This window comes from Strongylocentrotus purpuratus, unplaced genomic scaffold, assembly GCF_000002235.5.
Source record: "Strongylocentrotus purpuratus isolate Spur 01 unplaced genomic scaffold, Spur_5.0 spur5_scaffold_8, whole genome shotgun sequence".
Classification (NCBI taxonomy): Eukaryota; Metazoa; Echinodermata; class Echinoidea; order Camarodonta; family Strongylocentrotidae; genus Strongylocentrotus; species Strongylocentrotus purpuratus.
The window spans coordinates 32,568,404-32,592,869 of NW_022145614.1; the positions used below are offsets into that span (position 1 = coordinate 32,568,404).

The 24,466-nt window shown below is 39.2% G+C and overlaps 3 protein-coding genes across 4 annotated transcripts in view; all 3 read left to right on the forward strand.

Annotated features, from left to right (window-relative positions):
• The window catches only part of LOC115920349, a 43,689-nt gene extending 22,336 nt beyond the window's left edge, over positions 1–21,353 (forward strand). For both annotated transcript variants that reach the window (XM_030975996.1, XM_030975995.1), the window contains exons 26-28: positions 18,910–19,072; positions 19,896–19,974; positions 20,546–21,353. In XM_030975996.1, the coding sequence (XP_030831856.1) occupies positions 18,910–19,072; positions 19,896–19,974; positions 20,546–20,727 (424 nt within the window). In that variant the 3' untranslated portion in view covers positions 20,728–21,353. The remainder of the gene's footprint in view (positions 1–18,909; positions 19,073–19,895; positions 19,975–20,545) is intronic.
• LOC115920351 (histone-lysine N-methyltransferase PR-Set7-like) lies at positions 2,687–7,245 on the forward strand. Its single transcript, XM_030975998.1, has 4 exons — positions 2,687–4,012; positions 4,714–4,836; positions 5,756–5,909; positions 6,977–7,245. Exons 2-4 carry the CDS (start codon positions 4,716–4,718, stop codon positions 7,050–7,052), a joined length of 351 nt encoding a protein of 116 aa, XP_030831858.1. The 5' UTR covers positions 2,687–4,012; positions 4,714–4,715; the 3' UTR covers positions 7,053–7,245.
• LOC115920350 lies at positions 8,063–11,745 on the forward strand. Its single transcript, XM_030975997.1, has 2 exons — positions 8,063–10,994; positions 11,492–11,745. Exons 1-2 carry the CDS (start codon positions 8,123–8,125, stop codon positions 11,683–11,685), a joined length of 3,066 nt encoding a protein of 1,021 aa, XP_030831857.1. The 5' UTR covers positions 8,063–8,122; the 3' UTR covers positions 11,686–11,745.
• Positions 21,354–24,466: the final 3,113 nt, after the last annotated feature.

Sequence of the window (24,466 nt, forward strand, 5' to 3'; positions counted from 1 at the left end):
GCTTCTGTGTAGTATTCTCGAATCTTAATCCTTAATTGTCTGAAATCGGTTTCCCCCAATCGCGCGAAGCGTGGAAGCTTTGACGTTTTATTAAATTATGAGAGAAAGAAGACGATTCGTTGTACTGCTCTCGACTCTAAACCCTTGTATGAATTCAGTTTCCCCCAATCGCGCGAAGCGCGGAAGCTCTGACGTTTCATTAAATTATGAGAGAAAGCGATTCTTGGTACTGTTCTCGTCTCTTAATCCTTATCTGAATGAAGATTCCACCATTCCACGCGAAGCGCGGAAAATTTCATGTTTCATTAAATTATTATAGAAAGCAGACGATTCAGTGTAGTATTCTTGACTCTTAATCCTTAATTGTCTGAATTCAGTTTCCCCCAATCGCGCGAAACGCAGAAGCTTTGACGTTTCCTTAAATTATTAGAAAAAGCAGACGATCTGTTCTACTGTTCTAGACTCTTAATCCTTGTCTGAATGAAGTTTCCCCCCTCCCGCGAAGCGCGGAAGCTTAGACGTTTCATTAAATTTGTAGTATTTATTATTAGACAATGAAGACAATTCGTTGTACCGTTTTCGATTCTTAATCAGCCCTAATTGTCCGCATCCAGATTTCCTCTATCGCGCTTCGCGCGAAAGCTTTGGAGTTTCATTAACATATTAAAGAAAAAGGACGATTCGTTGTACCGTTCTTGACTCCTAATCTTTGTCTGAATTCAGTTTACCCCCTCCCGCGCGGAAGTTTTGACGTTTTATTAAACTATTAGAGATAGAAGACGATTCGTCGTAACGTTCTCGACTCTTAATCCTTGTCTGAATGAAGATTCCACCCTTCCACGCAAAGCGTGGAAAATTTCACGTTTCATTAAATTATTATAGAAAGCAGACGATTCAGTGTAGTATTCTTGACTCTTAATCCTTAATTGTCTGAATTCAGTTTCCCCCAATCGCGCAAAGCGCGGAAGCTTTGACGTTTTATTAAACTATTAGAGATAGAAGACGATTCGTCGTAACGTTCTCGACTCTTAATCCTTGTCTGAATGAAGTTTCCCCCTCCCGCGCGTAGCGCGAAAGCTTTAGCGTTTCATTAACATATTAGAAAAAAAGGACGATTCGTTGTACCGTTCTTGACTCCTAATCCTTGTCTGAATTCAGTTTTTCCCCCGCCCGCGCTTGCGGAAGTTTTGACGTTTTCTTTTTGGCGTTTCATCACAATATAGAGAAAGTAGACGATTCGTCGTACCGTTCTCGACTCTTAATTCTTATCTAAATAATGTTCCGCGCGAAGCGCGAAAGCTTTGACGTTTCATTAACATTTTAGAGAAAAAGGACGATTCGTTGTACCGTTCTTGACTCTAATCCTTGGTTGAATTTAGTTTACCCGAAACTTTTAAACCTCTGATTTCTTTAGCTGATATTATAGGAAAGTCAAACTTCTAGAAAGTACAAGTATTATAGTTGTAGTCTCTCTCGATGTCGTCACAGTTAGTAGGGGGAAAAAAAATTGTCGGCCAACCGACATTATACATCTCGCCGACTTCAAATTCCTGCATTTATATAGTACCCGAGGATCAAGCAAGAATACCGACACGGCTGACCCGACACAGCAATTTATTTATGCGTGTCTTTCTTGCTCCCTCGACGAGACGACTCCACCCAACAACCCCCCCTCCCCCTCTCTCAGGCTCTTACCTCCCCTTGTTTCCTTTTTCTCTTTTTTTCTTCCTTTTCTCCTTTTCTTTCTTTTCTCTTTTCTTTTCTTTCCTCTCTTCCCTCTTTTTCTTTTTTCTCTTCTCTTTCCTTTCCTCTCCTTTTTTCCTTTCTTTTCCTTTCTTTCCTTTCTTTTCCTTTTCTTTCTTTCTTTTCTTTCCCTTTCCCTCTCTTTTTTCCCCTCCCCCTTTTCTTTGTTTTCCCGACGGCAGCGCAATTTCGCACCCCCCACACCCACCCCCCCCCCCCTTTGGCGACGCCCCTGGCCGCAGTCAGCTCAAATTAAGCTAGTAGGGTCTACTCAGCTAGTTTAGTAGAGTCTAGGGCTAATTGGCCCTCCCCTGAGTAAAGGATAGGGCTTAGCCTTGCTATAGCCTAGGGGGCAACAAGTTGAGTGAAAAATAGGATCTTGAGAACGGGTCATGGCAAGAGTTCCATATAGAGTCTAGTCCTAGTAGGCCTACTCCTAGATCTAGATCTCCCACCCCCCCCCCCCCCCCCCCCCCCCGCTGAAAAAAATTAACGACTGATAGAATCTACTTAGTTAGACTAGACCTATGTCTAGACTATGATAGAATTTTAAATTACTGGAAGTCCACCTGAGTCCGCGTTGCCCTAACCCTAACGCTAGGACAGAAATACTGGACGAAATAGCTTTAACATTAATGGATACAACATTAAATATTACATAACACATTGTGTTATTCTTCAAGTTCAACATCCAAAAAAATCAAATAAATTATTATCAAGTTCTTTTCTCATGTTTTAGTAGGGGGTATAAATATGGAACTCTTGTCTGGGTCAGAATTCGACCATCATGTCATGAATTGACCGCGCTTGTTGCGTGTGTACATGTATGTGTCTATGAGCGCCGCTCAGCGGCTATGTACAGCGCTCATGCATTGGCTGTTCTGGGCAAAAATCCGGCCCGCACTGTTCGGACGCCATATGGTTTGGGAACTGGGAGTTTGCCGCATAGCGGCAAGAGAGAAGGGGGAAATAATTTTGTAACCCTTGAGAGCGGCAACCGGCCCGGCCTGGCCGAGCGGCCCTCATTAAAAAATTGGCTCTGAAAAAGGGGGTCTTTGTAGCGGCACATACCCGTGTCACCAATATATGCGAGTACATTGGGATTTATCAATCGAATCATGTATTTTGGAGGTGGAAAACTTTCAATTGACGTCAAAGAATTTGAAATTAGGTATTACATAAAGGTAATAATTGAGTTCAAACCCATATAAATTATCATTTGTTCATTTTGGGGGATTTTGTATCATATAGTAATGGGTGACATTCATGGATTTTGAATGCCAATATGCCAGGCGCGGTAAAAAAAAAAAATGTTGCCAATTTGAATGAAATGTAAAAATCCATGTCAAAATTATTAATTGTCACTGTGTGTCAAAATAGAATAGTCAAAGTGGATGATTGATATGATCAGTCTTGCTTCGATATTTAATATAATATCTTGTGCATCTTTCTGGTCTTAGCGGTAATTTTGACATTGGAATCATTGCAAGGTCAAACTTTTTTGTTTTGCATTGTTGTGGGTCAACCTAGATACACGCACCCGCTATTGCTTGCACCTACATGTACAAAGCATGAAGCTTAATTCCTATTCACTGTCGAAGCCTATGTAACGACCCCGGTCCCGGCTTGTACATTTCGATAGCAACCGCTCAAACAAATGCTTAACGCAGGGCAATCAAGTGCTGTTGGATTATATGCGAATGTGTACTGTGCGCGTGCGTGGCCACGCACTGCGCATTCCAACTTCGACAGCGAATATAGAACCATATGTCAAAAAATGCTGATTACAACGATTTACCCTAGACCTCTATAACAAAACAAATTTCTGTTTATTTGTGTTGTTGGCATAGGGTTCTGCGTTGAACTGCTCGCGAAACACCCAACGATGAACATGCAGTATCTGCAGAAACTTTGCATGCTTTTTGGGTTGTCAAAATAATTTTCCTGATTTTTTCATTGGATTGTAGACCATGCAAGACTGGATCTATGACAATTCCATTGAGAAACAAAAATAAGACAGGGAAATTAAGTTCTAGAGGAAGCTTTGTAGGTGCACCGCTATCGCAAGAGATAGCGGGTGCGTGTATCTACATTGTAGGGTCAAACAGTCTTTTTTAACACAATTTTTCTGACACAATATGAAAAATATGTACATGTTTTTATTTTCCTGCAGCAACTACTTGCCCAAGAAGACGAGCGATGTGAGGAGTCGCGGTTGCAGGGCTAGGGCTTTTTTTTTCAAGCATCAAGATCAAGGAAAGAGTCACTGGTAAGTTTCACTGGGTATTCAAAATTTTGTATCCAAGACCAATTCGAGAGATCGACAAGAGCTGTAAGATATTCTCCGATAGCGGCGCTATATTACTTTGGTTGTGCTGCCTACTTCCAGGACAGGCACGAGTGAATAGCTTTCCTATTGAAATCAGCCAAAATCATGATGCGTCATTATAACGAACGGTTCTAAAACGCTATCGAAAAGTGATTTAAACATTGATTTAAATCAGTTTAAATAAGTGTTTTTGTGAGTATGGGGTTCCGTTGCGGATGAAATGATCAAATTAGCCGGCAAAAATTGAATTCTGTAGGATTTCGGCGTAAAAGACCGGAAGTAGGTAGCACAACCTGAAGCTGGACCCGCTGAGCCAACAGCGCACGTCAACCAATCAGAAACAAGCATTTAATTCATTTAATTTAACGCCCTCTAGCGGCCAAATAGTTATTGTCAATCCCCCAATTTCATCATTCCCAATTAGGCCACTTGTGGTGATGGTGACATACACTAAAATAGATAATGGACCCCTTTTTGGAACTTGATACTTCCCTTACTGGAATGTAATCCCTTCTTCCATAGCGGTGTAACCCTACTAAATTTGATGAATACCATCTGTAGTTTTTCCTATTAAATGCTGTTATAATTCTTGGTTTATATAGGCCTTGTCTTCATTTTCTATTTTTCTCTAACCCTTTTAGACATGCTGACCAGAAGAAGACATTGTGGTGTTGGAAAACCCAACCCCCTTGAGGTAGCAGCACAATACACAGAGAAAGAAAAGGACCCTCCTCACTTCATTGTCAAGCTGTTTGAGAACAAAGGTAAGCAACATCATTTTTTAATTCATAATTAAGTTTCATGGGGCTGCTACAAGTTTAGGTCGTATACTGTCCAACAATATTTGATTGATGTCACAGCAGAAACATAACTTAACAACATAATTTGCATATTTTGCACATTCATTTCAACTCAAGTTCTTTTGTTTTATGCCTCCGACATGAAGTGGTGCCGGAGGCATTCTGTTTTTAGGTTATCCGTCTGTCCGTCCATATTTCTTCTTACCACGATAACATAAAGGGATGTACATGTATACCTGGTGTTCTAGAAGGCGCTGTTCGATGGCATGTTGTGCGCCGCCAATTTTATCCCGAAGATTGACCAGGCATATTTACATACATCATTTTTTTACTGTTTGGAACATGGCATTGTGTAAACACCGGTATGATCGAATAACATATATTGGTGTCAATGGCAACTCACACCGTCTGTCCGAGTACACATTGTCAAGATATTCTGACAAAATTAATTGTACTGATCAAATTGGCACTGTGATTTTTGGAAACATATAAATTCCTGCCATTTCCATCTCAACATAAAAGAAATAGAATGGTGAATCTGGCATAAGAAAATCAGACACACTTCCTGGATACTTTTTGTAATCCTTACTTCCTCAAACTCTACAATGTACAGAACCTGCAAACCCAACTCTTGGAGGGTGTCCAAAATGAAAACAGTGAGAAACAAAACAAATTGAGTTGAGCTGGACATCCTTATTTACTACATATAGAGTATATAGGGACAATGTCTAGATGTGCGCCTGAAAGTAAATTGCACGAAATAAATTGCAAATCAATATTTTGTTGAAGATGACTTTCAGCTGTGACGTCAACAATCAACTATCGTTGTTTAGAGGTACCATAATGTTGGTGTAATGATGTCTTACTGTAATTTTTCTTACAGGAAGAGGGATAGTGGCACAAAGAGACATCTCAAAAGGGGAGTTTTTGTTGGAGTACCCAGGCCAACTTATATCTGCCCAAGAAGGCAACCAACGTGAGGAGGAGGAATCATCTGGTTTTCGTTTTTTTTTTAAGCATCAAGGACAAAGCTACTGGTAAGTTTGCACGTTTTATTCCTATTAGGAGATTATGAAACGGGCACTGTCCATCCGTATGTGTACTACCTATTACTTTTGGATGGTTCGTCCTATCATTACCAAATTTGAATGGTAGATGCATTAGCTAGGGAGGCCTATACATTTTAGTGTGGTCAAAGGTCACTCAGACTTTGTGTACAAAATGTTAAATTTGTACATAAGATGTTAAATCTACATATTACTTTTGGATGGTTCATCCCATCCTCACTAAAGCTGGATTTGGGGGTCATGCGGTCAAAGGTCATAGGGCAATAAATAGCTTGTGGTCGTGTTATCTCAAGAACCGATTGACGGATTCTCACCAAACTTGGCCCATGTATGTACCTTAAGGGGCCAATGATGAACTAATTCGATTTTTGGGTTATGAGGTCAAAGGTCACAGGGCTCATTATATATGCAATAAGAGCTTGTGATCACGTTATGTAATTGGGCTTAATATGTAAATCGCGCAATAGTGGAGGCATCATTTTCGACTGCGCGCAGTCGAACATCCATCTAGTTGAATGACATACAATATTGTACACTTTTCTTTGGAATACAGTCTTGATGCAACTGATGAGTGTGCTTTTGGGGATAGACTCGGCCGCCTCGTGAATCATGGACAAGGGAGGGAGGAGAACGCCCGAATGAAGATACTAGATATGAAGTCACATCCACACATGTGGATAATTGCTACAAAGAACATATCTAAAGGGACCGAAGTTCTGTACAATTATGGAGTTCGAGAACTGCCGTGGAAGAAAAAGGTAAAATTAATTTTGATAAATTTAGAGTATGATGGAAATTACAAGATTATTATCAGATGTGATAAAAGTCAAATTTTACCTTTTCATGTTTTTGCTTGTAACCCATGATAGACAAAGCAATACAAGTCATGTATGTGAGATTCAATTCTTTACCTCTGTACATTACCCATAATACTAAAAATTGCCCCATGTGATATAGCTAAACTGATTACATTTTGGACAAGTTTCTACTCATTATTTGGCTTTATTCATCTAATTTCTAATTATTTTTCCCCTCAGCATTTCAGAGGACAAGTTCAAAGGGAAGAAGAAGAAGGAGAGACACAAGTCCACCAACAGGAAAGAGGGACTCTAGGACAACAACAAGAAGGAGAGATGCAGGTTCACCAGCAAGAAGGACAGACACAAGGACATGAACAAGAAAGAGGGACTCTAGGGCACCAACAAGGAGAAGACATACATGTCCACCAACAAGGAGAGACAGAGGACCACCAACAAGAACGAGGAACACAAATCCACCAACAAGGAGGAGATACACATGTCCACCAACAAGAAGGAGAGACAGAGGGCCACCTACATGAAAGAGAGACTCTAGGACACCAACAAGGAGGAGAGATGGAGGTCCACCAACAAGAAGGAGAGACAGAGGGCCACCTACATGAAAGAGAGACTCTAGGACACCAACAAGGAGGAGAGATGGAGGTCCACCAACAAGAAGGAGAGACAGAGGGCCACCTACATGAAAGAGAGACTCTAGGACACCAACAAGGAGGAGAGATGGAGGTCCACCAACAAGAAGGAGAGACAGAGGGCCACCTACATGAAAGAGAGACTCTAGGACACCAACAAGGAGGAGAGATGGAGGTCCACCAACAAGAAGGAGAGACAGAGGGCCACCTACATGAAAGAGAGACTCTAGGACACCAACAAGGAGGAGAGATGGAGGTCCACCAACAAGAAGGAGAGACAGAGGGCCACCTACATGAAAGAGAGACTCTAGGACACCAACAAGGAGGAGAGATGGAGGTCCACCAACAAGAAGGAGAGACAGAGGGCCACCTACATGAAAGAGAGACTCTAGGACACCAACAAGGAGGAGAGATGGAGGTCCACCAACAAGAAGGAGAGACAGAGGGCCACCTACATGAAAGAGAGACTCTAGGACACCAACAAGGAGGAGAGATGGAGGTCCACCAACAAGAAGGAGAGACAGAGGGCCACCTACATGAAAGAGAGACTCTAGGACACCAACAAGAAGGAGAGATGGAGGTCCACCAACAAGAAGGAGAGACAGAGGGCCACCTACATGAAAGAGAGACTCTAGGACACCAACAAGAAGGAGAGATGGAGGTCCACCAACAAGAAGGAGAGACAGAGGGCCACCTACATGAAAGAGAGATTCTAGGACACCAACAAGAAGGAGAGATGGAGGTCCACCAACAAGAAGGAGAGACAGAGGGCCACCAGCAAGAAGGACAGACACAAGGACATGAACAAGAAAGAAGGACTCTAGGACACCAACAAGGAGAAGACATACATATATACCAACGAGGAAAGACACAGGTCCACCAACAAGAAGGAGAGACTCTAGGACACCAACAAGGAGGAGATACACATGTCCACCAAAAAGGAGTGACAGAGGACCACCAACAAGAAAGAGGAACACAAATCCATCAACAAGGAGAGACACAAGTCCACCAAAAAGGAGTGACAGAGGACCACCAACAAGAAAGAGGAACACAAATCCACCAACAAGGGGAGACACAAGTCCATCAACAAGAAAGAGAGACTCTAGGACACCAACAAGGAGGAGATACACATGTCCACCAACAAGGAGAGACACATGTCCACCAACAAGGAGGAGATACACATGTCCACCAGCAAGAAGGAGAGACAGAGGGCCACCAACATGAAAGAGAGACACAAGTCAACCAACAAGAGATAGGGACTCTAGGGCATCAACAAGAAAGAGGAACACAAATCCACCAGCACAGGGAGACACAACAAGAAAGAGGGACTCTAGGACACCAACAAGAAGGAGAGATGCAGATTAATCAGCAAGAAGGACAGACACAAGGACACGAACAAGAAAGAGGGACTATAGGACACCAACAAGGAGGAGACATACATTTCCACCAACAAGAAGGAGAGACACAGGTCCACCAACAAGAAAGAGGGACTCCAGGACTCCAACAAGGAGAGACACAAGGACACCAACCAGTCGAAGGAGAGTTCAAAGGATTAGAACAATCTGAGCATCCACAAAACTGTGTATCTCCATCAAGTTGTTCCTCAGATGAGGAAGAGCAGTACACACGCCCAAGAAGGTTCATCTACCCTAACCTATCTAAATCATCAAGTGAACTCCAAAATCATTTTGACAGTGATGAATCTGACCTTGATCCAACATATCGACCAGAGGAGGGTAGCAACGAGGAATACAGCAGTGATGATGAGGCAACTCTTGAGATTCATCCAAGAAATGTTCAAGTGCGCAAGAGACCATCTTCTGTTATATCTACACCAGATGAAAAACCTACAAAGATTTATAAACAGTGCCTTCCAGGATCATTTTCAGGGCCAGAATTGCCACATCAGAAAACCAATGATAATATGGAAACGACACACAAACACGAGGACAAGAAAACAAGGTACAAGAAGCCATCAAGGCCATGCCCTTTCTGCAACAAAGCTTGTGGTGAAAAGCTCTCGAGACACATTTGTTTGGTACATAAGGATAAGGAGCAGGTGAAATCTGCCATGCAGCTGCCAAAGCGGGAGAGAGACAAGGTGTTCTCAAAGTTCAGGAAGGAAGGCATATACCAAGTAAATAGAGAACGTATGAAAGATGACAACCCCATTTATGAAAGAGAAAAGTTACCAAAATCAGGGAATGATGACAACCTTAAAATGTGCAGTAACTGCAAGGGCTTTTACAGCTCACATTTCTTCTGGCATCACAGGAAAGTTTGCCAAGGTGATATATGCACTCCATCTGAAGGAGTACCAGTAAACCTCATGGAAGGGAAAGATCCAGTGTATCAAAAACACCCAGACTTTGTCACTGACATACTTAGTAGATTCCAGAATGATGACGTTGGGAATACGTGTAGAACGGACAAAGTGATAGTTAATGTTGGACATCGACTGTGGACTAAACACAGATCCAAAAAAGACAAGAAACTTGAAGTAAGAAAATCAGTTATGGCTGATATGAGAAGACTTGCCACCTTATACACTGAGTTTAAGAAGAAACACGAGGTTCATGGGACTGCAGATCTCACAATGGGACATGCTGGAGACATGTTCAGTAGAGAGCACTTCGAATCTTTGACAGAGGCAATCCAGACGCTCACTTATGATGAAACTGAAGGCAAACTAAAGCCAGGACTGAAACTCTGCTTGTACTTTGTGCTGAAAAAAGCTAGCAAAATCACTAAAGCTAGTTTTCTTGTATCCAGGCTAGATGAAGATGCATCTGAGATTGACAAGTTCGTAGAGATTCTTGACTTGAACCAGAATTTGATTTTTGGGGATGCACACTACGAAATCCAAAAGAATCGCCAAGTGCGTTTGAGGAAGCCTGCAGAGCTCCCGCTTGAGGCTGACATTGAAGCATTGAAGACATACACTCAAAAGAAAGTCACAGAAATCATCTCTGATGAGTTCCTGGTTTGGGATTCTCACACATTTGTAGAGTTACGAGATCTGACTTGCTCGCGATTGACATTGTGGAATGCAAGGCGTGGTGGAGAACCCAGCAGGCTTACAACCGAAGAATGGAGAGATGCAGAAGAGGGTGTATGGATGCAGAAAGACAAGATTCATGAAGTTAAAAATCCAGCCCATCAGGAACTTTTATCTCAGCTCAAGATATGCTACCAGACTGGGAAGGGCACTAATCGCTTGGTTCCAGTCCTGTTCCCAAGAGACACTGTGAAACCTGTGCAACTTCTATGTGATCAGGAAATCCGGCATACAGCAGGAATAAGACCTGATAATAAGTACATATTCGCTTGTACTCAAATGTCTCATGACCATGTTGGAGGGTGGCATGCTCTAAAGAATGTCTCAGACAACATCAGCCTTTCGTCCAACGTTACGGTGAATGCCACCAAGAACAGGCACAGAGTGTCTACAATTTACGCATCCCTCGACTTGCCTGATGCTGACTTGGAACTATTTTACCGGCATATGGGACACTCCTCTACAATCAATCAAACAATCTACCAGACCCCACTTGCCATCCAAGAAATCACCCGAGTAGGGAGTCATCTCCATCATATAGATATAGGAGGTAGGTAAACATTTATACAAATTTTGCATTGGTTCAATGTACCATATTATATGTACAGCAAATTTATGATTATCTCGAGTTCAGATTTATAACAGCGAGGCAGTAGTAATAGAAATAAGAGCTGATATAATTTTGAATTGGGATAGCATATAGGATAATAACATCGAGCAACAAAACAACCAGTAAATGATACACCCAATTGTACATTTATATGAAAACAATTGCAAAATATTGATGGAAAAAACTTGCACCATTTCATATTCCCAAATCTGAAGCAAACCTAACGCAGAAAACAAAAATGTTCATCAAGTGATATTTACTATTTATTTATTTCATAAACTCTTTGTGTTTGGTATATATTTATTTTGTATTTGTTTGATTGCACTATTACAAATTTGTTAATTTGTTTATGCTCTCTCTCTCTTATATTGACTGTTGTTATATCGTGTATGCAAATTATTGATGTTCGCATTTTATATGTCTTTCCCTTCCCATAGGAATGAGGGCACGCAAAGAATCTGAAGCGTCTGATGACGATGGCTGCTCAAGTGCACCAGCGACCTCAAAGGATGGCTGCTCTACAGCACGGGTGAACTCTAAACATGACGACTCAACTCTAACGGTGACCTCTGAGGATGGCAGCTCAACTACACCAGCGACCTCAAAGGATGGCTGCTCTACAGCACGGTGAACTCTAAACATGACGACTCAACTCTAACGGTGACCTCTGAGGATGGCAGCTCAACTACACCAGCGACCTCAAAGGATGGCTGCTCTACAGCACGGGTGAACTCTGAGCATGGCAACTCAACTCTAACAGTGACCTCTGAGGATGGCAGCTCAACTACACCAGCGACCTCAAAGGATGGCTGCTCTACTGCAACATTGACCTCTGGGGATAGGTCTTCAGGTAATATGAAAGCGAAGTGTTTTTTTTTTTGCACATTGTTGCTTTGATATTAAACAGGGAGTTGTTCCCATTAACTCTGCAGTTCAACTATCACATGTGCTGAATTCATAGTTGTATTGTATTGTTGAGAATCATAGGCATGAGTTCAAAACTTGGTTCTTGTAGAATGAATCAGTTCATAAAGGTTTCAGCATATGATACAATGGAGATTCATGAAGAAAAAAAAAAGTAGTAGATTCATGCATTTATATGACAAATATTGGTGTAAAACTAATTGGATCTGCTCAGGAACGCAACACTGTATGGGAAAAGTTTATAGCTGACCATAATGAGAAGTTTTCCCAGCAACCATTGTAAATACTGAAAGATTGTGTGATATGGATACAATTTGAATCTAGCAACTGCGAGAGTAATGGTAAAGGTGTATTTGGCCTAGACATTTAAAAGTTGGAGGGACACATGGGCTCTAACTACCTGTGCGCATGCATACAGCTTGTTGATTGATTTATTCCATATTTTTTAGCCCATGTGAGCAGAATGCTCAAGTGAGATTTTGCCATCCGTTTTGTTTGAAGGGGGTATACTGGAATCAGCGTGCAGTCGGTTGGGCGGTCGCGCGGTCGGTCGAATCTTGTGTCGTGAACTACTTCCTCAGTTTTTGAACAATTCTAGTGAAATTTGGCACAAATGTTTGCCTTGGGGTGTTGATGAGCAGACACACTATAGGCCCCTGAGCAAATTTACAAACTTTTTTTTCCCCTTGGGGCACTATGGGGAGGTTGCGAAATTCAGGTGAGCATCTAGTCTACTGGGCTCTTTTTGAGTATTTTTTATTTTATTTTTGCCACATCATATGAGATGGGGATTTGAGGTTTGCAAAACATTAATCACCCTGTTTAAATTACAGTATCTTTTGCCCATAAATAAATTGGTACATGTAGGTGTCCCGATGCTGTGGTTATGTTTCATGAGATAAAGCAAATTCAGGGGAGGGTAGTCATGCAAGCTGCAACCGGAGTGTTGTGCGTTTTAAAGTATTTTTCTTCTTTTCAAACATCTTTCATAGATGTAGGCACAACATGTGACAAACTGTGAAACATGTCTGAAGCGTAGAAGTATATAAGGCTTATATGTTATGTCATTACAGCCCGAAGGTACAACCGCTGGTCAAAGCAGGGAAGCAAGCAGTGCAAGCAGTATTTCTCTGCAGCAATCAAACAAGGGGAACCATTACCAGGTAAGCTTCTTTGTGTTTATGTTTAAGTGCATCTTTAGGCAAAGGGTTGAGAAAAGTTGTAATTTTGTTGTCATTTTAAAGGGCAGGAAACTGGTATAGCATGTATTAGAAGTGTGCATATAATTTATATAAAAATCAGAATATTGTGTTCCAAGAAACTAAGTTCCAGGGATCCCCAGCTTTCAGTTTTGGTAGCTTCCATTTACTAGTTTCAAGGTCTAGTCATTATTATACCCCTGCCAAACGAAGTATATAGGAATCAGCGTGTTGGCAGAAGTTGATGACAGTGGCAGAAAGTGCATTGCCATGGTAATGGCATATTATGACAAACAAAGGGGGGGGGGGATCTTGCGTCGCGAACTACTCCTTCAGTTTTGAACAATTACGTGATAACTCAAGTATGACTTGATGGAATATCATCAAACTTTGAGTAGGACTTGGCAATTAATAAATTTGATTTTGAGTGACACTGCAATAGCTGGGGGGGGGGGGGGGGGGGGAGGGGGTTATTCCCCCATCCATCAGATGTTCTTCGTTTACGCGATAATTTGAGTATGACTTGATTGATGTCATTAAACTTGGTGAGACGGTCATGTAGGACATGACAAGTAACTCAGGACTCATTTGATTTCCCCACCCCCATCTCGGACCTCGGCCATATATCAATGTGTGGCATGTGTGTATACATGGATTATTTGTTTTACAAAAATGCATAGTCAAATTTATTGTTATTCCTATTTGATTATGCACATATGCAACTTTTTTTCCAGGAGTTCTACTTTTTTTCTTCAGTTTCCAGCATTTATGGAGAAAGTGCACTTAATTGACATTAATTGGCTTTTCATGTACTCTGAAAGATAGCTTAGTCAAATTAATAATAAGTATTGAAATTTCATATGAGTTGATAGTGCAAATATGCAAATTTGTTCAATATAATGCAGTGCGTGAGAGGGCAGAGGCATACCAGTCGACTAGTTCCTATTTAATAACCTAAGATAGTATCGATGATGACAAAGGATTTAGAATGTATTGTTCTTATTTCATACCCAGGGAGGAAGGCCTGCACCACTTTCCTGCAAAGACATCAAATCACCATGGAATGGCAAGCGGTAAGAAATAAGGTGATGAACGAAAGGAATAAAGCAAAGAAAAACTTTGATGACAGAGAGAGGAGCTTCCTAAACTAATAATATTAGTTGGGTCAGATCATATGGTCTGATTAACATCTTTTGTTGCCTTTTTTGGCACAATACATGTACCTTCACCTGTATATTCCAGTAGGTATGTGGCTTCTAAATGAATATTCATGAAAGAGCTTGCACAAGGACTCATCCTCGTTTTGTTTCAGTGTCAAGCCTGGTCCTTTATCTGCACATGCGCAACCTGTAACTTGCTCTAATTTGTGATAGAGCTGAATTGATGAAAGTCTAATATGGTGGGCAAAGAGGTCAGTTGAAACATTGGTGTAATGATGATTAATGAGCCTGAATGAAGTTAGTTTATTTCGGTTTTCCCTGCCATTGACTTAGTGTATGTATTAAAGAAAGTGCTAAATGGTTATATAGTGGACATTTTGTAACCTGGATGTATGCAAGTTAAATGAATATTAAAGGTAATACAAAGTTTTGGGAATATTTCACTAGGGTCGGAGAATAACGTTTAAATTTTCATTATCATTGTAAAACCTTGTGTACGAAAAACCGCCTCTGAATAAATTGGGCTCTAAAACGCTTTGGATTTCGAGATATTCTAATATGAAATTTATCGGTGCTCCCGATAAATTTCAAATAGCGCCTACGGTCATATAACGGTAGCTGCGACCATGAAAATCTCGGAATATGCAGTTCTGATATTAGGTTTCCAAAAGAATAGTCAAGAAACATTGCTTTAAAGCTAAAGTAATATCAATCCGGAGAGGGCGCTATACAACATAAAGAGTTTATTATCTACAATTTCATCACTTTAGACTCGATTACAACAGCGACAACGATCATTGTGTTTTGTTGGATCGTATATATGCTTCCAATATGTACATTTGAACAAAATTCATGACCCCATACCAAAACTTTGTATTACCTTTAAATTTAATTCAGGATCAAATGAAGATGACATGTATCTAATTAATGATGTAATGATGAATACTGCTTTCAGTGCATGATGAAGGTTTGGACATTAGAAATGATTGGTTGCACACTGTACAGTGAAGTGTAGTTATGCAGTCAAACTTCAAGTTCAATTCAAGTTTATTAGAGTGAACTACATATTATTAGACAAAGGGTATTTATAGTACTTGATAATGATGTCAGTTTGAGCACAATCCCTTTTCGAAGTGTTTTTGAAGAGCATCAACTTGATTCCACAAGCACAGATATTACAAAGACACTTAGATGTCATTTTACTATCTAATCTTGCATATATATGGATTGCACGTTTGCATCTAGTTGAACTTTTGTTATTGTTATTCCTGTTATTGGAATATTTTACAGCATTGCCTTTTATATGGTGTACATATTTGGCTACATCAGTGTTCTTTGTGACAAGAGTAAATAATGCTAATTTGCTCATTTAGTGCTATAATAATTACATGTGTTAATGTTTTTATTCATGAGAAATGTAGGAAAAGTATAACGATTACATTCTGACCCACTAGGTTGTAGTGTTGCATAACATTGGGCACTGTCCCTATTCATCCCAGAATAGACATCGAAATATGAAAATGACTACATCGGGATTAATTTCAGAACCGAAGATCTCCACATGTATGTTCTTTCTTTTGCTTTCATTTGTGAGGACCCAGACCAAAAATGAGATGACTTCCTTTACTAGATTCAAAAGATACAGGCAAAGTTTTGACCACATCTTAATTTTACACCTTTTTTGAGAAGCTCTGTTTTCGTTCATGCACGAGTGGTTATTCATTGGTTCATGTCAAGTTAGTCATGGTTGGGTAGAGTATGTATGTTCCAATTATATGTAGAATTTCAAGGTTAAGCATTATTAGTTTTATAAATATTTTAGAAATATAAAACTACTACTGCTACTACTACTACTACTTCTACTACTACTACTACTACTACTACTACTACTACTACTACTAGTCTTGTATTACTACAACTACTACTAGTAGTACTACAGTACTACTACTGCTGCTGCCACTGCTGCTACTACTGCTACTACTACTACTACTACTACTACTACTAATACTACTACTACATTGGAACCTCTTTATAACGAGGTCCTTGGGACCATGAAAATGACCTAATGTTATATCAGGTTTCTCATTATATCAGTGTAAAAAACCAAAGAAATATAAAGAGCTGGGACCAGCAAAATTACCTCGTTATAAGAGGATTTTGTTATATCCGATATCTTTATAACGAGGTTCCACTGTACTACTACTACTACTGCTACTGCTGCTACTACTACTACCACTACTACTACTACTACTACTACTACTACTACCACTACCAAGGAGGTTTACTACCAAAACCACCACCACACTACTTTGTTCTGTCTCTCTCCCCTTCCTCCCTCCCTTTCCCTATTTCCAATTTTCTGTCTCTTTCTTGCCATTTCTTTATTTTCTTGCCTGATGATGTGATACACTGAAATATTTTCTTGTATTGTCTGTGCAATTTAAATTGTTTCTTTAATATTCAATGTGACTATTAATTTAATATTTTGCATTGAGATCTCTCCCATTTATATAATATATGTATTCTACTTCATGCTTATTTATAATTTTGAGCATGTGCCCAATTTTTATTGCTTGATTTTAGACTTGCTCAATTAATCCATGGTTTACCTTTGTAATAAATTCCTTGCTAATAAAATAACTAAATAGTTCCCGCGTTTTGTTTTTGCTTTTGAATGTGACCTTTTGTGGATGACCAGTTGAAGATGTGAATGCATATTTTGATTGAGTTTGTGTCCATATACACATGTCTGTGAGATTCGTTGTGTCTGGTTCGTTTTGTTTGGCTTGTGCTAAACGGTCGGGTCGCGTTCGGGTTCCTTTTTGAAAGTTAGCATATGGTGTCTTCACATGCAAGATTCTTTTTCCTTTTCATATTTTTCTTATAGTATACAAATCCATTCATATGACATTGATAATGATTTATAAAGAGGATAGTTATAATTATGATAATGGGATGAAGATGGTAAAAACTGTTGCGCACCTGTTGCGCCCTGGATCCGCCACTGCATGTCATATCGAGTATTAACAAAAACAAAGGACATGTGCGAATATACCTCCACACAAGAAAAAAATGATAAAAAAAACATTAATAATAACATAGACAAAATAATCGATAAACTTGTACTTCAAGGAGACACAAATATGTCTCCATTGAGTGGGTGTTTCCTAGAAGTAATGCATGTCTTCAAAGACCCAGGAAGTTTCCAGTTTGTGGAATTAAATCAAATAACAATAATAATAATGATGATGATAATATTTCTATAGATCTGACATTTGGGAGACATTTTGGTGTTATTATACCTACTTATAGGAGACACCCACATGAAGGAGACATTTTCGTGTTAATAAACAAGAATTTATAACAATGTTAATAGAAATGATAATAATGATAACAGTTATTATAATTATAACGATAATAGTAATTTAATATAGACTAAGCCTATGTGCAATCCTTATAACCCTTTAGGCTTGTATGAAGACTAATAGTATGTTCAAAAATCTATAAAGCAAAACATACATTTTAATTATGTTACATTTATATATATATATACATATATGTGTGCATGCTCAGTATCACTATCATTAGGAGACATGTCTCCCAATAGTATGAGAAAGACAAAATGTCTCCCTTTTGTTGCTCAGATAGTAATGAAACGTAAAGGAGACATAAATTACGACGGTATATCTTTTACCGAAAAAGTGTGTCTTTGAGGGTAAAAAGTAATTAAGTAATTGAAAGACTCTGGTTTGAAGATCTTTTCTGCGAAATAAAAACGAAAGTTTGTATGCTTGTTTTAACTTTATGGTACCATTTTGCTACTGTCTCCAAAATATTGATTTTTATCACATGTCTTCCGTATGTGCAATCCATAGTTATATATATATATATATATATATATAAATATATATATATTTTTATATATATTTATATATATATTTATATATATATTTATATATATATTTAATATATATATTTATATATCCCATTCTCTCTCATCCCACACTGTACTTGCCAAACATATCGTAGTCATAGGGAAGGTCTCTGAGTACAGCTTAGTGATATGCTTGAAACGTCTAGGAAAGCAATCACTTTGAAAATGTCCCAAAATGGATAAGTCTTATGTGTTGTGGTATAGTGGTTCATTCACTTGAGTCTCAGTCTAAGGGTTGAGGGTTCAAATCCCAGCCCGGCACTAACATGCTCCGGCAAGACATTTGCTGCTCTCTTCCCAATAGGCTGGAGCACTACGTATTAGGTTGCTCTGCTATGACGCGGGTAATGATTTGAGAGTGCCAGGAGTATCATAACGGACATGTGTGCCATTACAGAAGCAGCTATTTCTTTTATGATTAAGTGCATAATATTGTGTATTTGCAGAAATGTATTTGATCTATTATTTGATAGGCTGTTTCTTTCCATTTCATTAAACTACCATGGTTAATAAATCCATTTTACAAGTATTTTTATGAAATATGAAAAGACAATCAAAAATTAACAATACATAGAGTGAGGCTGTGATACAATCTGCAATTGCATTGACTATCTTTTCTCCTTTGTTTCATTGGACAGTGCAATCTTAGAGAACATAGAGTATGAGTTTGAGTTGGATTTGTTTAGCCGAGTTGACAACACTAACTTCACCATGGTATCAGCTGGGAGAGAGTTTCTCATCACACTCTATAAAGAGAGCATCGGTATCAAGTGGACTAGACTCACACAAACCAAAACAAAGGTTAGTAATAGTTAGTTCAGAACTCACTCCATTACATATATTTTAATCATTATCACCACATCTTCTGTCAGTACTGTACACCCTGTCAACATGGTACATAAGGAAAGTTTAGAAACCAATCATACATAGCACCAGCTCCTGAACTATTGAATTCTCTATGAATGATGACTAGGAGTATATCTCTTCTTGATGCTTTAACAATTTCCTTTTCTTGCAGTAGTGTGTTTACTAGGTAGTGAGATATTTCTAGAGCCCACCACACACTATACATTTCCCCTGTGATCCAATTCTCAAAGCAATTGCAATCGTGTCGGAAATATATTAAAAACAAGCATTATATTCTAATTTAGGTTCTAAACGATGATACAAAATCTTGTAACCAGAATTTGTGTGCATTTAAGCCTTCTAGTCAGAATAAATGCTGAACTGGCTTCAAATTGTAGACCATAACACTACTGATCTGATGTTACTATGATTCTGAGCCAATTTAGCTTCTCCTATTCCAAAGAACATTGAAATCCATTGAAATTTAGAGTTTAATAATCATATGACTAGTCAGATCCTCGATCATCGAGATTTCAAAAGTTTGAATATTTTTTTTAATGCTATTGCAAGTTCTTCCAAAATGTGATCAAACGGTAGTCAGATGATCCAGTATGCCATGGGCTTTGCAAACAGAACAGACTGTAAAGCGTGTAAAGTATATAGAAAATAAAGGATTGATTACATATGTAAATCAAACATTTGTTGTGTTATTGCTGTTGATTTCAACATTATCATCATCATCATGATAACGACTATGTATGTCCATTTCTTCCGTCAGATACCATACATCAGTGTAGACTTTGAGAGATGGCAGGATGATGATGAGGATGCTCAGAACGCAAAGAGAAAACCATATAGTAAGTATATCAATGGAATGTTTGGAGTGAGAGCTACTACATGTTTGTTCCTTTTGTATGACTCCTAGCCCAGATCAGATCAGAGTCCTAGAAGGCCGTCTACATGGAAAGAAGTTAAGGGGAAGACCTCGTAAAGGCTTTCTAGATGATTTAATCACAGAATGTGGAGCAACAGGATATGAAATGCTGAAACGGATGGCTCAAGACCGAAGTACTTGGAGAGACATTTGAAGTAGAACTCTGATTGGGTCACTGAACCTGTCATAAACTGACAGATCACTATTGATTGAGCCCCCAATTCCAGGCAATATCAACTTGCTAAAATATGAGTACCGGTATGATGTATCACAACATGCATATTCTTTTGACTCTAACCTAAATTACATGTATCTCAATTGCTGCCGTTTGAGAACTCTTGCTCATTGTGATATTGTGTTTTGTACTCAGTTTCCATTTTGCAGAAGCAAGTTGGATCTTTATGTTTGGAAGATCGCTAACTTGTGGTGTGATGATGATTTGATATGTATATGGTTTGACTAAATGAGTTGTATATGTGTTGATTGTTTTGTAGCTCCCAAGAGGACTTCAATCAGATTCCTGGAACCAGGCATAGAGGAGTCTGTGGATTATCATCACAGATCAGAAGATGAGGAGGATCTATCAGAAAGATCAGGAGATGAGTTTGAGAAAGCTTTTGATGACATACCAACACTTTCATCCAGGAGTGATACAGACCGTGGTCTCAGTAGTTGAGAGAGTGCTTCCATATCTTGGTGACTGTGGATGGACTTGTTGCACTCTATGGCGTACATACATTTTGGAAGAGGGGGGGGGGGGATGGAGCCCTCTTCCGATGGGAGTAGGGCGGGTTGCACCTGGGCCCCATGTTTACAAAACTTGTCATCAGTGACAAATGAAAGTTTTTGTTATAAGCTTGTGAAATCCTTGCTTCTGATTGTTGGCATTTGTCATTGAAAAAAGGCTTGTGAAACGGGTCTCTGGACATGTTCTAGATCATATGCAAGGTGGGAGGTTGTATTTTATTTTTGTCTATTTACACTGTACTTTTTTGTGGTGTATTTCTGATCCTTCAAACAGGGGAAGGATGTAAGCTGACACCACCCTGTGCTGGGTAGCCCACTATGACTATACATTCTATACATTCCAAAATGGGAGAGATGTTTTCCTTCTCTTTTTTTAGGGTAATCTTTCACTGCTTTTTGGTGACTCAGTTGATATAGGAGAGTAAAGATATAATACCACCTGTAATCTCAAATAGGTAGGTATATGTGCCTTAAAGTGGGACTGCACTACTTGTAGCTACTTGCGCCCTCTATATACCCAACAATGCCTAAGCGGTACGCATTGGTCCCCCATGGTCCCCTTTTTCTTATGTTAATTGAGAGCTGATTTGATGAGATAACCACCTGCCATTGACTACGAAGGGAGGTCTTATCCCTCCTGGTTAAACTAGTGCAGATAGGATTTAAAGGCATCGTTTAACAATGTTAAGTCTGAGATGCATGGCCCTACGTGTCATCAGTGTCTGTGATATGGTGTAATATTGAAGCCCTAACAAAATTGCGCTTCAAAATGATCATGAAGTGCCTCAAAAAAGTAACAATCTTTGAGTGACCGGTTTTACCATACTTGTTTTCCCCAATACACTGTAGTGTTATGAAAACCGTTAAGATAACGCAAAATTTTATTTCGATTTCCAACTGTAAATGTCTTGATAATCAGACAGGCGATCAGCTTGTAAAAGTCATGGGGTTCCTGACTAACCTAAAAGTGTACAATTATGATTGCAGAATGAGCTAAATCCAGGATTTTGTTTCAGAATCTGAGACAAAGTAACACAATCCCTTTAAAAGCAAATCATTTTCACACTGTACATTGTAATATAAAAGTTAACTGCCATTACATATCAGCATTAGTGCTCTTCTTCCTGAGGGCACTGCTGTTATCATTACCCCAGTAATTAATTGCCAGGTATCTATTTACACCTGGGTGGAGAGTGGCAAATGTGGATGAATGTCTTGCCAAAGAATGTTAGTGCTGGGCTGGGAATCAAACTCTCAACTTGTGGATTGAGAGGCAAGTGAGTGAACCAAGATATCACAACATATTATAATATTAGTAATAGAAGTAGTAGTAGTAGTACATGTAGAAGTTTTTAAATAGGGTGGAAACGAAGAGGAGGAAGAAGGGAAAGAAGAAGAAGACAAAGAAATAGAAGAAGAAGGAGAAGGAGGAGAGAAGCTTATAAAGTAAAGCATTTGTGTTGCTAATTTCGTAGTGGTCCTCAAATTTTGTGAAAAAGTTACGGTTCTCATACTTTCAGAGTTCCTAAACCTTTCACTCACCTGTTTCTCTCATTTGTCTCTGTTGATGTTAAAGAATAGATACTATGTCCCTTTTGCAGCGAACATCAAATTCTGTAGAAGTTTGCAGGAATTATGAATATGTCATGTAAGTTCTATTTGTGAAATTTAAACATAAGCAGTGTCCTAGTATTCAAATTGTGCAAGGAAACCTGCTCACCGGTACTTTCTAGATTTCATTGCCAGATACTATTGAGTGACTGACTGACATCTGTTTTTCTTTGGTAATTACATAAAATGAGCTGTAACAGGTACAACGGTAAAAGGGTCTGAAAATCAGACTAGTACTTAGGTGATTGCAATCACTTAAGTCGATTCGACAACTAATGGTTGTTATTTTCCCACTAAATGCCAATTTCAAGCCCTTTTGTTGTGAGGAAAGTTCTAAATAAGTATTGTCTTTCAAACGCCGTTAGAACTTGACCTTTTCCTTTTTTATGCCTCTGTTACGAAGTAGCCGGAGGCATTATGTTTTCGGGTTGTCCGTCCGTCCGTCCGTACGTACGTACGTACGTACGTACGTCCCGTTCTTGTGATCGCGTTATCTGAAGAACCAATCAATGGATTCCTGCCAAACTTTGGTCATGTATGTATCTTGCAGAGCCGATGAACTGATTAGATTTTGGGGTCACGAGGTCAAAGGTCAAAGGTCACAGGGCTCATTAGGTATGCAAAAGCAGCTCGTGATCGCGTTATCTGAAGAACCGATTGATGGATTCCTGCCAAACCTTGGTCATGTATGTATCTTGCAGAGCCAATGAACTGATTAGATTTTGGGGTCATGAGGTTAAAGGTCAAAGGTCACAGGGCTCATTATGTATGCATAAACGGCTTGTGATCGCGTTATCTCAAGAACCGATTGATGGATTGCTGCCAAACTTAGGTCATGTATGTTACTTGCAGAGCCGATGAACTGATTAGATTTAGGGGTCATGAGGTCAAAGGTCAAAGGCCACAGCACACATTATGTATGCAAAAACAGCTTGTGATCGCGTTATCTCAAGAACCGATTGATGGATTCCTGCCAAAATTAGGTCATGTATGTTACTTGCAGAGCCAATGAACTGAGTAGATTCTTGGTTCATAAGGTCAAAGGTCAAAGATCATGGGCTCATTATGTATGCAAAAATAGCTTGTGAACGCATTCTCATTAGAACTGACAGATTGATTACTATTTAACTCAGGACATCTTGCAGAGCCAATGAACTGAGTAGATTTTAGGGTCATGAGGTCAAAGATCAAAGGGTCATATATGTATATGAGAAATTGCTTGTAATCACGATATTCTGAGAACCTGTCAATGGATTACAATTGAACTTGAATTCGAAAAATTTCTTCTGTTTTGGTTTGTAAAATTGCTCTATGACGGAGGCATCATTTTCGACTGCGCGCAGTCGAATTCCATCTAGTTTGACCTGCAAATGGGACATGGTACCTTTAAGGTGGGATCATCATTTATATGCACTGTTTCCTTGCCTTGAGTGTTATCAATTTTTACAGAACCTTTTTGATTGAGTTTTTGATTTAAATTCAGACACAGGTGTTGCAGAGAAATATTCATATTTTTGTGTTCTATAATAATGTGGTTCCAGAAATTTGAGGACACTAATTTTGTTGCTAATTTTTGTCCCCAATATTACGCAATCGCGAACAATAGCCAGTTCAAGTATCAACAGATAATTGTTGACAGCTGGTCACACTAGTAATCCTTGGTAGGAGAGTCTCAAATGGGCCAGTCAAATTGGTTCACTGTTTCTTAGATGATGTTATGTATCATGTTATGTATCACAAATCTTTATAAAAAAACAACAACTATGCATTAACTTATGGAGTGCTCTGTCACGCTTTGTGCAGGGATTTTAGGAAATATCTTTAAGAGAACTTAGATGTTTTAGGATGTTTTTCTTTTTCTTTTCTAATTCCATTTCACTTTGGATGTGTTAAGAACTTGGTCACAACCACATTTGCTCATAATAGCAGTTGATAGCCATTATCACCCTTTTTGGGGTGTTAAATTCATATGATTTACAATTGAAATGACATGGAGTTATATATTAGCCTATATTATCATGAATCAGAAATTCATTTATGTTTAGGATGTACTCCCT

Coding starts and splice junctions, on each gene's coding strand:
- LOC115920351 (XM_030975998.1), top strand. CDS start 4,716: ATGCTGACCAGAAGAAGACATTGTGGTGTTGGAAAACCCAACCCCCTT. Junction 4,837..5,755: donor CAAGCTGTTTGAGAACAAAG/GTAAGCAACATC, acceptor TTTTTCTTACAG/GAAGAGGGATAGTGGCACAA. Junction 5,910..6,976: donor CATCAAGGACAAAGCTACTG/GTAAGTTTGCAC, acceptor TTTTCCCCTCAG/CATTTCAGAGGACAAGTTCA.
- LOC115920350 (XM_030975997.1), top strand. CDS start 8,123: ATGGAGGTCCACCAACAAGAAGGAGAGACAGAGGGCCACCAGCAAGAA. Junction 10,995..11,491: donor CCATCATATAGATATAGGAG/GTAGGTAAACAT, acceptor CCCTTCCCATAG/GAATGAGGGCACGCAAAGAA.